General features: G+C 43.8%; 1 protein-coding gene across 2 annotated transcripts in view; it reads left to right on the top strand.

The window, feature by feature from the left end:
• The first annotated feature begins 1,076 nt into the window (after positions 1 to 1,076).
• Positions 1,077 to 17,065, top strand: part of nhsl1b (NHS-like 1b) — a 160,928-nt gene continuing 144,939 nt past the window's right edge. For both annotated transcript variants that reach the window (XM_080745172.1, XM_080745171.1), the window contains exon 1: positions 1,077 to 1,621. In XM_080745172.1, coding sequence (XP_080601298.1) covers positions 1,288 to 1,621 — 334 coding nt within the window. In that variant the 5' untranslated portion in view covers positions 1,077 to 1,287. The remainder of the gene's footprint in view (positions 1,622 to 17,065) is intronic.

Genomic DNA, 17,065 nt, shown 5'->3' with positions numbered 1-17,065 from the left:
GGAAAGAAAAAGACTGAAATGTAAACTGAATAACTCACTGGATGTTGACCTCTAAAAAGCTGCAACCCAGATTCCTGTGGAACAGTGTGGCCTTCAGCGGATACAGTATTTCCTCCCCTCTGGCATTAGACGTGTAATTCATTCTTATGCCGTTTTTCCTGTTTAACACATCTTGTGCAGAATGAGGGTTAAATAACGGATGTTACTCACATTTCAATGACAATCTGTAATGTCAGTCATGTTTTCCACAGTGCTGGATGTTACTACAGCTTACAGTACAGATGTCACTGGTCTCAAGGACAACTGCTGTCAGCAGCAGTTCCTCTGCTCCGTTGAGTAGCTCTTCAGCCGTTCATAATTACAGAGGAATTTGAAGATTTCGATGTATTTTTGGAATAAAAGCTAATTGTAATCAGAAACAGCAGTCTACAACTATAACTTGTGCTCACTCTGCGCCACCAGGGGGAGTACGAGATACAGTGATGATGATTAAACTAAAGACTAGCCAGAGACCAGCGACATATTTTGCCAACTGGACAAAAGAGTCTGTCGCTGAACTATTGGCCTGTATTCTGTAACCGAGCTAGGAAACCTGCTGTCTACACGTTTGCTATTTGGAATCCAAATACCATTGGCAGGAATGCGAGACAGAGTCGTCCCTGGACAAACATGTTTGCGTACATGTGTGCACTGCGCACTTACACAGATGATAAATCAAAGTCAAAGTGTTCAAACAAGGAATGTTTTGATAGGGGGTTGTTTCAAAAGGAACTGTTCCTTTTGTAATGTTCTCTGTGGCTGACTTCTGGTTTTTAATACCGTATTTACGAGATTTACTACTACAACTGAGCGGCGACTGAAAGGCTCTGGGAATGAGAAAACTCCAGTCCTGGTTTTCCATCAAGCCGCTTTACAGCAGCAGGTAAACGCTCTGCTCTCATCTCCTCCACATCACACAAGTGCATTCTGGCTCCAGTTCCAGTTTGCTACAGGTGGTTTGTACTATCTTCCGGGTTTTCCATGTACTTTTCCCTAACGTCTCGTGGAGTTGTGTGGTGGTTGTGTTTTTCTCTCTGGATGGATTTGAATAGACTTTGGAGCAACGTCTCGACTACAACAAAACTCTCATCCTTTGAAAGAAAATATGGCGGGATGCAAACATTGTGTAGCCTCGGCGAACAACACCAGCAACAGAGGAGTACCCCGTGTTTTAAACCCCGCCGGGCTGTGAGCGTACGTTTAAGTGTTTTTAGTCTTTACTTAGCTGAAGTGTTCTTCTTTTAAAAAATGCCCTTTCACCAACGGACCATTGAGCCGCGGCGTGTGAGTCGGTTATCCGGCAGGGATGGCAGGACGCCGGGGGAAGACGGGGGCTACATCGTGGTGGACGGACGCAAGTTCAAGAAACCCGTCATATTCTCGTCTCTGGACGAGGTCAGCTGCCACACCATGACCAACATCATCCATCAACTGTCCGATCTTTCTCTGCGGGCGAGCGACATCTTCCTGGGCATCGAGATGGAGGCAGGGATGGTGTACCAGAGATCCTGCAGGATCCAAAGACGACTGGAAACTCTGCACAATGAAATCCGCAAGTTGGAGCCCAAGAAAGTTAAAATCCGTAAGTTTTTGCACAACAATGACAACAAAGCGTTTTCTTTATGACTGATTTATGACTATAGTATAGTAATCATAAATCATAGTCGCATGTCATAAATCAATCAGGGTATGTTGTGGGCTGAGTGACATATGTTATTGTTGAATTAGTTCACATAGTTGTAGTTAGGAATTGACAGTTGGTACAAGTACAACACCTTGAATATCATATAATGTATTGGCTTTAAATAATACTTTTTTAGCATAAACGTAGATCCCATCTTAGCCTAAAAAAGGTCACATTTTGTCTGATGAAAGGAGTGAAGGGGGGGGGGGGGCGTGCCGCGTGACGAGTGTCTCTAAACACATGGTAGTGTTTGTCTTTCTTGGACTTGGGGTCGTTAATACGGACGTTGACTCCTGTCAAAAATGATCGATTTCCCACAACACATTGGCCTGCCATCTGCAAGCCATGGGAGGCGAGGGCTTCACACAACCTTTGGGAGAGACACACACCACCTTCTCCAGTGTAACTCAAAGCTGGTCCACTCCCAAAGATGATCAAGAAATCAATTTCTTTGGCTACAGACAGTTGCTGCTGCTGACTCCAGTTTTGTTTGACTGTTTGGTTTAACGTCACCCTACAGTCAGAGTTATTTATTAACTCAGACTTTGAGTCACAGTAGATTATGCCTTGGAGGGTGTGTGTGTGTGTGTGTGTGTGTGTGTGTGTGTGTGTGTGTGTGTGTGTGTGCGCGCGCGCGCGTGTGTGTGTGTGTGTGTGTGTGTGCGCGCGGTGCGTGCGTGCGTGCGTGTGTGTGTGTGTGTGTGTGTGTGTGTGTGTGTGTGTGTGTGTGTGTGTGTGTGTGTGTGTGTGTGTGTGTGTGTGCGTGTGTGTGTGTGTGCAAGCCAAACAAGTGACAGATAGGAGGCACTGTCATTTTGTGTGCTCTGATCACTTTACACAGCTACAGGAAACATACTTAAGTATGTTATCTGTCTGATATGGACTAACAGAGTAACTTAACATCATTACTTGGTCTGATTACAGGCTAACAAAGTAACATAACATCAGTTACGTTAAGTTACTACTTCCCACACTGCTTTGAGGCTATGTCTGTTTTCGTCATGTCTCTCTGTTGATGTGCTGAAAAGGGTCTTTTGCCTATCCTATTTTCTTGTGCAATATGTATTAAAAGAGGAAACTGATGGTCTAAATGACCGCTCCGGAGACTATCAACTGCTCAGAAGACTATCCTGAGCTGAGTTCACTCCCTTATTTTTCAACATGACTCACAGTCACACACACACACACACACACACACACACACACACACACACACACACACACACACACACACACACACACACACACACAGAGAGTTGTGGCAAGTGATAAGCTGAGTAGACATTTCCCAGACCTGAGGAAATGTGGCATATGATGAGTGAAGTTGATGGAAAACACAACACACAGTAATACTGGTATTCCATCAAGTCTTATTAGGGAGAACCATTCTATGACGTCTTGCAGACACCTCTTAACCATCATGTGTTATGACATGACCCAGTGTAACTGAAATGACCCTACTTTCACTCTTGACTGACTCCAGTGTGTCCACAACTCCTTAATGTTCTCTACATCAGTGCAGTGGTTCCCAAACCTTTCAGGTTGAGACCCAAAAGAGAGATTAGACGTTTGTGCCCTGGACCAAACTATTAAAAACAGCAGATCAACAAGCACACAACGCGTCGCATCGTGCTGCGTTGCGAGCTTGCAGATTGGCTATTTTCACTAATTATTAATCTTTTTATGTATAGAATTTCTTAGATATCTTTGTTTTTAAAATGTATATATCTTTTGTATATTTAAAAAAAAAAATCTTTTAAAATATTGTTTTAGGCAAAGAAAATTAGCTTTTTACTTGAGTCGTGACTTGTGACCCATACAAATTGGTCCCGACCCACTTTTTGGGAAACGGTGCTCTACATCACTACATTCTGGGCTAGGCCTGGGCTTTCTGTTTAGGTCGTTGTCCAATGCAGCAGCTACTGTAGGTACAGTAGCCATGTGTAAGTTGACCACCTGACCCCATAGCGTCCCTCCCTATTCTGGGGCTAATATTCAGCAAAAATAGCAGATCCTGCTGCAATGCACTGTGAGCTTGTAGATCAGCTATTTTCTATGAAAATGGGGGCTAGTAGAGTAGTGTAGAGGCCTTGGGTACAGTCACGGTCAGCTAAGTTTATGGTATAAGTGGTTAACCAGACAATTAGTCAGTCGGGGGGGCAAGCAGCTTGAGACAAGGTGTGAGAGAAGAGGGCTGGAATGTGGTGTGTATTACGTAGTAGGCTACAATCTAGCTCCCACACAGCCCCAAGGGCGTTCAGAAGCAATGCCTTGGGATTCATAACTGCACAAAAATGTAGTTGACTACTAATGTATGAATACATTCACTTGGCTCCGAGTCTGTATACCAAAGTGTCAGAGCATTACTCAGGCTTTGCATGCCTATTATACATTAAAGGGAGGCATGTATTTTGAACATGGCGTGATGAAAAACAGCTGTCAAACTGTGTATTTGAGTGGTAGTTAATGTGCAACCTGTATCATTCCCAGGCAGGCACAGACGCCATTTAAATATCAGGTGTTTCACCTCTTCGATCGAGTCCTTTTGCTCAGAGGTTCACACGTCAACAAAGCACCTCACCGCCACAACCAGTATGTCTACTATGGGATAGAAATCCTAAGTCTTTAATGGGCGTTTATGTGAAGATGGCTGTGGGAGAGTAGTAACTAGCTACCCCAAAGCTATGTAAATAGATAGTTATGTGAACGGATGGTTAGCTTGCTTTAATGGTTAGCATCACAGGGCCTGTTCTAGGCTATTACAGTGGGTGTAGGTCAGGATCCATGTTGTAACCCCAGCTTAGAGATGGATCAAATTACTTGTGAGGGCCAAGAGAATGGCGGCATAGAGGGGCCCCAAGCTCCTGCCAAGGACTGACAATGAAGGACGAGGTAGTGTGCAACTGTGCATTTGTGTGTGCTCGAGTGAATCAGTGTTATTATGCATGTGTCCATGTGTGTCACCTGTCAATGGTTTTAAGTAGTCTATTCTGCACATTATAGACAATTGCATTTTTCCCACACATGCCTGACTGTGTAACTGTGTATTTATATATTTGCTTTATCCCTCAGATTGACAGAAGCTATTGTTAGTTAATTGCTCCAGTTTTAAAGTCAGGGGGCATAGTACACCTGACCTGATTAGAGCCAAACTATAGTCTACCATAGCCTGGTTTGTATTGTAGATGGATCTAGGCCTTGACTCAACATATTGTTAACACAAATATTCATGGACCGCATGCCTCTCTATGTTGTTGTGTTTCTTCAAGTTCCTTAATTACATAAGACAAAGAACAGCATAGCGTACAGACAGTACTGTTTTAAGCCTATGTCTTTACTAATAGAATCAGATGCCCTGGGGTGTCATGTGTGTGACCTAGTAGCAGCAATATGAAGGCAAGTTGGTACATGAGAGTGAAACTCAGTGGAAATGACAAATTGTCAATATTATTCCTCAAATTTCGCCTAGTAAATGGAATTGAGGCCTATTTCAGTCACCCCTGTAACACTTAACACATGTTACCCATTGCATTTTAATCGTGAACTGTGCCTTTAACTATACGTTACCAAGCGACTCCTCTGCTCTCTTCCAAATATAGCGCTGGTTTGAATAGGGAGTAAGTCATTTTAATATGGAAAGTGGGTCGAACTGGAGTGAAGGTTAATTGGAGTTTAGAAAGACTTAGGGCCTCCCTGTCAGACATCAGAACTATGCCAGTTATAATGATGGTGATGATATAATGATGAGAGCAATACATGTGTGCAATTGCATGTACACATTACATACAGTACTGTCTGTACATACACACAGAGGGAAAAGACAATCTGGGCCAGCTGCCTCACCGATGCCCATCTGAAACACACACACACACACGCACACACACACACACACACACACACACACACACACACACACACACGCAGACAGCATGTGCATTCCTCCCTCTATCCTCTATTTATAGAGCTGGGTCTTTGCATGTCCATCTTTCATCTCCAGCGTGCTATCAATTTGAAATGTGTGTTACCCCGTTCGAGTGCCAGTGCCTCCCAACTACACCATCTAGTGTGTGTATGAGATGAACCGTTGAATTGCTGCCAAAAATTCTACTCGTGGCCTTTGGCCATACGCATAGAAGGGCCTCTCCAATCTCCATCTTAACGTCCCAGGCTGAATTTCAATCCCAGTATGTCCCTGATACTATCCACTGGTGTGTGTTTACACAGGGCTGCAAGATAATAATCATAGTGATCATTAGACTAACTGCCTAATTGAGCTTCAACAACGAATGAAAACACTCACTCAGTCAGGCCTAGTTAAACTAATTATTGTTTACAACCTTCACCACTCTCTTGTCCTGCATCTCACACACGTGCGTGTTCACACTCTCACACACACACACACACACACACACACACACACACACACACACACACACACACACACACACACACACACACACACACACACACACACACACACGTGCGCGCACGCACGCGCACACTACATTTATTACTCTATTTATTCTAAGCCCCTCCGGGCCAACATTTGCCCTGCCATGGTCATCTCTGTTACACAATAGAGCGCAGTCATCCCACAGCCAGGGTCCATAAGCCATGTTCCCACAGGGCCGGTCCAACTGGTGGAGCCTGGCCAGGCTGTACAGCCTGAGACCCGCGGCTCTCATGAGATACAGTGGCCTTGGGCAGTGGTTCCCAACCTTTTTCCCTTGGAGCCCCCCCATCTTACATCTGACAAAAGCTGAACCCCTCCACACTTGGCACACGGACGCACAGACATGTTAACCAAGACCTACAGTATGTCATTAGAAAATGGGACAATGGCCGGGTCGACAAGCTCAGAACCTGTTGCATCATGACGCATTGTCAGCCTGTAGATCACTACTGTTAAGACTTATTCAAAACGTTTATGATAGGTTGGACTGATATCACATCGAGCCCATACAGGTCCACAATGAACAGTTATGATTTTGTAAAACTTTGGACTACCTCCAAACAGACATGGCCTCATGCCCTCTCCCTGTGATCTTTGGCGCCCCTCCAAGGGGGGTCCGGACCCCAGGTCGGGGAACCTTTGAGAGACAGAGAGAGGGGGTCCATCCAAGATTTGGAGGCACAGCGCTGAACGTATGTGTGTGCACGCACACACGCGCACACACACACACACACACACACACACATGCGCTTGCATAAGAGTGTGAATACAGCGGCCCTCTCCCACGCCACCATGAAGTCAGACCTCCCAGGGCTTACCCTGGCGAGGGCACAGTGGAGTGGAGAGAGGGATGGCATGAAAGAGAAGCAGAGCGAGACATGAGGCCATTCCTCCTCTCCATGCCATCATACTGTGTAACTAAGTCACTACCGTGGTCATCAATTAGGCAGCACTTATGTTTAAATCTGTCTTGGCTTTCATGGTTTGTACTACTGACTGTGTTTACATGTTACCTGCTTTCAGTCAAACATACAGCAAGGTTGTTGGATTGGTCATTGTTGGATGAGGATTATGGAACTGTAAAGATTTCACTGGGAGCAAAGCCCTTTCTCTCTCTGGCATTTGACTCTCTGTCTAAACGTGATTGTTCCACCACTGGTATGTGTGGTATATGTGTGTGAAACAGAGAGGTTGTGTATAAATAAACACAGATTGCACCCTGATGTTTCAGCATATTCCATCATCAGTCACTCTTCCTTTTTGTTTTCACTTCTGCTATCCCTCCACCGATTCCCCTGTGCTGGACCAAGGCTCTACCTCTATCTCTTCTAGTTCTTTCACATCTCCTGAACCTCTCTCTCTTTTTTTCTGTCCACCTGTCTCGCTTTGATGTTGGCCTTCATACCTGACCCCAACAAAGACAAGAACCCCTCCCTTCTCTCTCTCTCACACACACTCTCAGGTGTATTTGATGTTGACATTTTGCCAGGTGCAGTTTATTCGTCATCTAAAGAACATATCGTATCCGGCTTTCATTGTGTTTCTCGTTGCGTGTGACCCTGTCCCTGTGTGTGTTTGTTCAGCGTGGATGTGTTCGTGTACATGTGTTTTCTTCTTTTTTTCTTTCTTTTTTTTTGCATGTATGGCTGCAAGTGGCCACGTGTGTGTCTGTCACTGTATGTGTTTCTGTATGTTTGTTTTGAGGATATAACGGCTCACCTACATTAGCTGTGGTGTGTTTTTCCATGGCTCTGGGCCCTGGGGTCTGTTTGAGGACCTTTGGGTGTTTTGACTACCAGCGCAGCCACAGAGCCATGCTAGTGTGTGAGTGAGTGAGTGAGTGACTGTGTGTGTGTGTGTGAGAACAATGCAACTCAACTGAACTTATCCACCTGTCAGTGATGATGACGGAACAAACGTGCCACATTATGGTACTTTATAATGTGAATTATAAATTAGATGTATTTTCACTGTTTGTCTTAGTTTAATATTGTATTAACAATGGTGAAATGCAGTGATGAAAAAGTATAACGGATAAACAAGTTAGGTGCTGTTGACGTTAAAGAGAGGAAAGTGAAAGTTTTGAAAGAATGGAAGAGAATGAATGGGAAAGCACAGATGAGAGACAGAGAAACCTTTTTTGTGAGTACAGGCAAACACACACAACATGGTAGCTGTATACTGTGTGTGTGTGTGTGTGTGTGTGTGTGTGTGTGTGTGTGTGTGTGTGTGTGTGTGTGTGTGTGTGTGTGTGTGTGTGTGTGTGTGTGTGTGTGTGTGTGTGTGCTCTTTGCTCTAGCCACTTGTTGTGCTTTCACAAGAGTGATGTGTGTGTGTGTGTGTGTGTGTGTGTGTGTGTGTGTGTGTGTGTGTGTGTGTGTGTGTGTGTGTAATGCGTTCCCTCCCACTGATAACATTAGCCTTTAATTGAGAGCAAACACTGTAGCACTCTATTAAATAAACCAATGTGACCACACCCTAGAGTAGAGTGTGCCTTGATTGATGTGCACAAAAACACACACACACACACACACACGCACGCACGCACGCACGCACACACACACACACACACACACACACACACACACACACACACACATAATGACACGTTGCAGCAGGTGGGAGTTGGTCCTATGGGACCATAAAGTCCATTGTCATCCTACATGGGCACTTTGCAGCACTCAACATGCTGTTCACTGTCACATCAGGCTCAGGAAAAATAAACAGGGATTTTTCCAGACACACACACACGCACACACACACACACACACACACACACACACACACACACACACACACACACACACGCACACACTCTAATCGGCACTCACTAGGGATTCTTGTGACTTGCATTAGTTGCTGCACAAATACAGTTGGCCTCCTGTCCCACTGGGCATCCAGTCAAATAGGAAATACCATTCTATAGAGAGGAGAATATATACTGTAGCTACGTAGCTAGCCAGCCTGCTGCCTTTCACTGCGAGTAGGACACCACACACTGCAGCCAACGTTTAGTATAAGTGACTATAGTATTTACACAGGCAATGGTAGAATTTGGGATGGAAATGATTAGTTGGACATTTGTGTCCGTGGGAAGACAAGAAGGCGAAGAACTGCCAGGCGATCCAATATTGTGTTATTATATTATGCCTTTAGCTATTCGTTTGTTTTATAAATACCTATTTTGGGGCTTTTATGCCTTTATGGATAGGACAGTAGACTGACAGGAAATGGGGAGAGAGATGGGGAGTCAGTGACATGCAGCAGAGGTCGTCGGGAACGGGATTCGAACCCGCAACACGCTGTGAGGCTGGCATTGCAGCCTAGGGCGGTCCGGGCCTGTTATGTCTTTTCAAAGGAATCTTTCATTTTACAGTATATCAGTCATTTGATTAGAAGTTGATAAAGTAGCACATGCTTGCAAGCTATGGCTCTGTAGTAGTTATTTTAAGTTGCTCTAGGACGGTTGATGCAATATCTACAAGCAAAGCAGTGAAAGTTTTGTTGTGGTCTTGTCATTGGGTCATACTGTATGTATCAACTATCAACATTGTTACTGGAGATAAGATTGATGGTGGTAAGTTCCCAGCCACTATAGTATAGTGTCTGGGAACTTGGGAAGTATTAAGGACACTTCTGAAAAGTTGACCCTGATGATAATTAGGACTGGGAAATATATCGATATTATATAGATATTGTGATATGACAGTAGATATTGTCTGGGATTTAGGATATCACAATATGATGTTATATCCTGTATCTTCCTAGTTTTAATCACTTAGCCCTATTTTATATATTTTAAAAATGTAAGAAAAAATCTAGCAAAATATCCAATCTAGAAGCTCACAATCTGTCGCATTATGACACAGTGAGAGCTTGTAGATCTGCCATTTTTCTTTAACGTTTGGAGAAACAAATTGTCAAGATATTACATTACCGTCACAATATCAGTACTTGTCCTAATAATACATTATACACAGAAAAATCCTCTGTGATTCATTTTTTACACTCTCACTTTTGATTTGTATTGTAGGCCTGGCCTACAGTTTCAACTGGTGGAGGACTAACCTGGCTTGGCCAGAGTATATACTATTGCAGCTAACTAACTGCATCCCCACCTTGTTTTAACATGGGTGGATTGTTTAGCTGTGCTAGACAAGTGGAGGACAGTCCACGATGGTAGCTTAACTATCACTATGCTACCGGATACTTTTGCAGATCACCAACCATTGTCTGGAGACATCTGTTTAAAAAACATCATGTTTGACTTCCATAATAGTACAGTTGCTGGTGAATTTCAGAATTCCCATCTGCCTCTGAGGCCGGATGATAAAAAATGTTTTTTTCCTGTCTGTCTGTCTGTCTGTCTGTCTGTCTGTCTGTCTGTCTGTCTGTCTGTACGGCCCCTGTGTGTATGTTGTTTATTTGCTATGTGAGACAACGACAGCACAATCTGGTGTCCTCAATTCCTACACAACAATCAAAGCATCCATTGTTAGCATGTTGACTTAGGCTGGTATACATTATGGACCCCCCCCCCAATCCAACCATAGCATAATGCCCTCTGCGTGCATCATCTACATATACACTTATATGCCGTACATAGTAAGTACGCACGCACGCGCGCACACACACACACACACACACACACACACACACAGTCACACACACACACACACACACACACACACACACCGAAATGGAGATTTGGTCATGTGATTCCCCTATAGAACAAAGACAATGGCAGTGTTTCACTGACTGTAGGACAGTTTATCAAAACATCCAAAAATATGAATCTTCTTTACACTTACATTAAATTCAACATAATATTGCCATTGACATTTTTACCATTGAGCTAATAGAGCTTGACATGATCTTTGACACGTTATAAATGTCTCAATAGAAGAGCAGGGAGACAAAAATATAACCACCCCAATTGTATAATTGTCTGCAGATTGGACAAGATGTCCTTTTGTTCATTAAAAAAAAGTTACATATTACCAATTGTTATCCATTCATGCTGATTATTGTAAAAAGAAATACATGTCACTCTTGATTCATTCTATTCTCTTCTATAAAATAGTTACATAGGGCCGCTTTAAGATGGCTCATTTGTGCCTGGCTTGGCTTCTCTGCCAACAAGCATCTCCATGCACAGGACATCCTGAGAAACATCCTCTGTGTCAGCAGTTCAGTCTTTGTCTGTGTAACTGTGTCCATGAGAGTGTTGGCATGTACTTTTACGCTTGTGTGTTAAGTGAGCGTATCGGTGTGGGGCCTACCCTTGTGACAAGACAGACTGTCCACTGACTAGGCCTATGGTCTTGATGTCAATGTTTGCTTTGCTGTCCACTCCCCAGACATGTAAATCATTCTTAGTTACCTCCATCTTGTGATCAAATTCGTTCAGGTATCCTTTTTATATCTCGGGGTTTCTATGTTCCTAGTACTTCTTCTGTATGCAAAACATATATGCAGCTAAATTGCTCTAAAAGTACAGAATACAGTAGGGTGGTTCTTCAAAGTTTTGACCCCGTCCTTAGCTGTGTGTGAGATGAAGCGGGGACCCTCACTAGAATAGGGATGCTAATGGTTAATGATTTGGTGGCCCCCCTGTAGTAACTCTTAAGGACCCCCTAAGGTCTGTTGAAGACCCCTGGAATATAGGTTTTTCTTTTTTCGTTTTATGGTCTTGGTTCGACGGACCATAGGAGACTCCAGTCCAATCAGTGCCTTTCCAATTTCCAGCATTGTTAACAGGCCTGAGTTCAACTATTCCATGTGTTTCTCACGTCTCAGACTTGTTATTGTGTCTCAGCCTGTTTCTCCCTCCGTCTGTCTGTCCGTCCACCCGTCTGCATGTGTCCGCAGTGGGACAGGCAAGGGGTTGAGACACTAAAAATAAAAGATTGCTTGTCCTCGCTCTCTCCCTCCTTGCTTCAGCTGTGTTGTTTTATTAGAGTGTTTCCCTCTGTTCCTCGCTCGCTTATTCTCTCTCTGACTCCCTCCTTCTCTCATATGGTCTACTCCAATGGTTCCCAAACAGCTGGTCATTATGGGTCGCAACTTGCAAGTAAATATCTCCTTGTTTCCTACACTTAAAGAAAAACAATATATATATTTCAAAATATTAAAAAAAGTTGAAACAAAAAATGCACAACTTTTAATCAATTAAAAAACAATTCCAACATTTTTCAAATATATTTCATAAATGAAAATGAAAAACCTCCATAAATAAATAAATAAATACAAAGTTTAAGAACTAGTGAAAATAGCAGATCTACAAGCTCACAACACGGCACAAAGTAACACGTTGCTTGTAGATCTGCTATTTTCTCTCGTTTGGGTCTCGGGCAAACGTCTAATTTCTCTTTTTGGGTCTTGAGCTGAAAGGTTTGGGAACCACTGGTCTACTCTAGACTATTCAATCTCTCTCGCTCTCTCTCCCCCTTACATTCAGTTCAGAATCCTTTGTTTATGTGATGAGACTTGGCTAACGGTGCAAAGTCAGTATTAGCAACAGTTTCAACTTTCAATGAGAAAGCACAAATTGTGTGTGAAAAGCAGTTGTCAGTCATCAAGTTTGAAATTCAGACTGTGCATTGCTCTCTCAATCCCCACTGCTCTTTCTCTCTTTTTGTTTGATTTGGAGGCTAGCCACTGAAAGGAAAAAATAAGGAATTCAGAAGGTTGTTGAAGAGAAACACTACTACATCGACATGCACGCACAAATCAGTTTATTGTCTAATTTGAATTTGTTTGTCTATGAATTCTTTCAAAGCCAATAGGGCTGGAAATGCTTCTGTTTGCTCCTACCCTTATACTCTTTAACTCAAGCACACATTGGCCATGTCATCCATCTCCCCCTGTCTCCTCAGAAGTGTGTGTGTGTGTGTGTGTGTGTGTGTGTGTGTGTGTGCGTGTGCGTGTGCGTGTGTGTGTGTGTGTGTGTGTGTGCGCGTGCGTGCGTGCGTGCGTGTCATCTGTCCTTGTGAGATATTACACACTCCACACAGGAATCCCTATACTGGATCTGTGTAGGAACTCTAGGTGCCTCTTTCCTCTTTCTGCCCTCATACACAGAGATGTGTTTGTTTGTGTGAAAAATGACAATATATTTGGAAAAATAAATAGATTTACTTTCTTTGTTTTGTTTTAACCTAATTAGCGGTCTAGGGCCAGGGGCTCGAGTTGACAATATATTGGGTTGCAGAAAGTTTACACCATAATAGCAGAGCATTTAAGTGCCCTGCCCCGACACCACACACTACAGATTGCACACGAATGACATTCAATTCATAACTTATGAATCTGATAAAGTGGCTCAAGGCTGAAGGATAAGGATTTTTGCCAATGAGCATGAATCAGGGTCAGGGATGCAATTTCTCAGGAATCTTCCAAGAATGTAGTTGCTATGGATATATAACCCCCATGTATTTAAAAAATGGTCAAATTTTGCTTGCTTGCTTGTGCGTTACTCTCTCTTCCCTCGTTTGCGGTGCTGATAACAGCCTTTCAGGGTTGGCTGGTAAGGAATTGAGATCTTAAAATTCGGCCTTCTGTATAAAATAAAATAAAATAAAACCTGCACACCGTCTACACTTGCACAACAAGAACAACTTTATTAAGGCAACGTTTCAGTCAAAAGACCTTCAGACACAGGCATTGACAGTGACAATAAGGCTTGCCCACCTGCAGCTAAATAACACTTTCGGGCAGGTGAAGTTTGCTTTCAGGTTGCCCGACCGGGCAAGTGCTCATTTGAGAGGGGACGCAACCGTCTATAAACACAACACTAGATACTGTATCTGTCTAAACACTTGAACATGGCCAGCACACTCTGTCTTCTGGTCTGTGAAAGTATGAAACCATATTCAGTCATAGCTATGTAGGTGGTATTTGGTATTTGTATTTGGAGGTACTGAGGTATGACATTTCTTTTCACACTGCCCCAGAAAGTAAAGAAATAAGTGTTAAATTGAGCGGTAATTAAAATCTTAACTATCATTTTATAATGCACGATTTACTTTGTGGGGACATCAGACCTCAGCCTGTAACCTGCTGAAACTGTACTGATCTGTGCTTTGGTGGGTGGTTGACTGACTCGCTCACTGACTCACTCACCCGCCCCTGTCTTGTTTTCTGTCCATCCCTCACTAGTACTCCACGTCTCCCTCTCTCCCCAAAGTACTGTGAAAAGTAAAAGGAAGCCTCTAGGCAGTGGAAAATCCAAACCACCTGTTGTGTAGTGCCACATACTGTAGATCACACATGTGGGGCACACGCATACAGTAGCACACAGAGACACACTCACACGTTGACACACATACATGCACACGTGATGCATATACATTGATAGACACGAACAGAGTTTACATAGTGTAATTGGAGAGTTTTCATGGTTGTAATGTGGTCTGTTAAACATGAGGTGGAGCATGGTAGGTTAACAGCAAGAACACACACAGAAACAAGCACACACTTAAGTCCACACATAAACATGCACACCAACAGATAGCACGCACACACGCACGCACACACACACGCACGCACGCACGCACACACATACACACAGTGTCAAGACAGCGCTGGAGTCTGCTATGAGAATAGTCTCAAACAGGTGAAGTAATACAAATCGCATTTCAGCAGGTCTATGAAGGCAGCTGGACCATAACTCGTAAGGTTTACAGCACAACTGGGGCTTGCTTGGCAGATTCATCGCTGCGTCATCATTTTCGTTTGTACACATTGGAAGAAAATAACCCCTTCCTAATCCAAATATGCACCAAGAATTTGTACAATAAACACCTGCATATGATATGGCCAGTAGTAGGTGCATAAATCCAGCAGTTTTTCTGAGGTCATTCGTTGTATGTTGTCATACTCATTTGCTTTCGTATGACCGGCCTGTGAGCATGTTTGTCTGTGTTTGCCCGTGTCCTCAAGAACAAGTAAATGGAGCATTTTAAGCCATGATGCCACACAGTAAGTGGGGGATTTTCATAGAGTCAGTCAGTGCTGGGGGGATTAGCAGGAATATGATTTCATAGATCTGTATTCTGTACAGTTTGTCTGATCTCCTTAAGCTCCACTCAGTCACTGACACACACACGCATGCACGCAGGCACACACGCACACACACAGCCCTAGGCGAGCTAGTGTCGCCTGTTGGTTTATAGAAAGATGGGTGTGGAGGCAGGTAATTGTGGAGCGCTGTAATTACATGCTACCTCAGACTGCGTTCATGTTGACATCTCAACATGTTTGTTGATAGAAGAAGTCGTCTTGGTGGGGACCGGTGCGGGCAGGTGGGGGTTGAATGAAGACTGCGTCTAAAAGAAACAGCGCTGAGAGTGAGTGCCACATGTGTCTGCCTTGCCTGCCAGTCAACCACCGGTGTTCGCCCAGTGCCGTCGTTGGCCAGGACGTTTGTGTGTGTCCCGCAGGAATGGGACGATGTGAAACATACGTGTCACGAATCACGATTATTGAGGCAAAAATAATGGCGATTAACAATATTATCGCGATAATCAAAATAAGTAAAGTAAAACCCACAATGCTACTTTTGTTCAACCACTTGAACCCCCAGCATCCCTATTCTCGTATTCTAAAGATTTGTTTTTTTGGGGGGCTTTTATGCCTTTATTGATAGGACAGTAGACTGACTGGAAATGGGAGGAGAGATGGGGAGTGACACTCGGCAAAGGTCATCCGGATCGGGAATCGGACGACCTGGCATCCATGCCTATGTGGTATGTGCCCCCTATTCTGGTATTCTGGGGGGAACGATAGCCGATCTTATGAGGTTGGTTGTAGATCTGCTATTTGTGGCGAAATGATTTGTGTATTGAAGTAAGAGCGTACTTTACAGGTCCTTTACACAGTATAGAGGGTTTAAGTGGTACTGAATTTGCAGCTCATCCTAGTGTACTGTATGACGCAGGACAATTTCACAATAAATTCAAATCTCTGCGATATGATTATTGTGAGCGTTTTTATTTTTAAATCACGGTAAGCGGTAATGGCGATTATCGTGCCATGCAGCTGTGTAGGATCAGATGGGTTCAGCCTCTAAATATAAAACCTGTCCTCTAACTCATTGCCAACTCATTTCCTCTCCCGTCCTATCACTTTGGACAGGTCTCGAGTCTCAGGTGTGAGGGAAAAAATGTTTTATGTCGCTCTTAACGTCAGGGTGTGGAACTCACCCATCTATCTGTGGAGAAAGACCACATCCCAGAGGCCTGCTGTAACCTTATTGACACTGCAGGAAAGCCAAAAGCCTGACAGAGTAGGAGAGGTCACATGAGAACAGGTCCTGGTTTGATACGAGGTCAACGGGGGGCACAAGTGGGGAAACTCACTAGTGGTCCTGGATAATGGAAGCTGTCAGTCGGACTTGCTGATGGCAAGACTTCCTGCATTTTGAGTATATCTTTGTGACTCTAGGTCGCAAGTTTACTATGAAAACCGTCACAGCTTGTCTGTGTGTATCTGTCTGTCACGCCTGACACTGTGGTTGGGTTTGTCTGTGGATTCGTCTGTGGTTCTATGGGTTTGTCGCTCTGACATCATGCTCTGATGTCACTGTGATGTCAGGGGAACCACTCTTTAACAGAATGATTTGCCGCTCTGACGTCACGCTTTGGCTTGATGTCCCTTTTATGCCCATATATGGAGATCACTGATGTCATCACGAGTCACACTTAATTACATCTTTTTCCGTTTTATGCCCATATATGGAGATCCCTGTCCCGATGTCATCAATATTAATTGCATATCTGGGATTGCCCATATTTGGTAATGCCCAAAAATGGGCATGTTCTGACATCACATTGTTGACTATCATGCAGGGGTCTGGTTCATCTGGTCGGATATACATCACTGGCCAG

This window comes from Nannobrachium achirus (assembly GCF_963921795.1).
Source record: "Nannobrachium achirus genome assembly, chromosome: 16".
Classification (NCBI taxonomy): domain Eukaryota; kingdom Metazoa; phylum Chordata; class Actinopteri; order Myctophiformes; family Myctophidae; genus Nannobrachium; species Nannobrachium achirus.
This window is presented reverse-complemented; position numbering and strand designations above follow the sequence as displayed.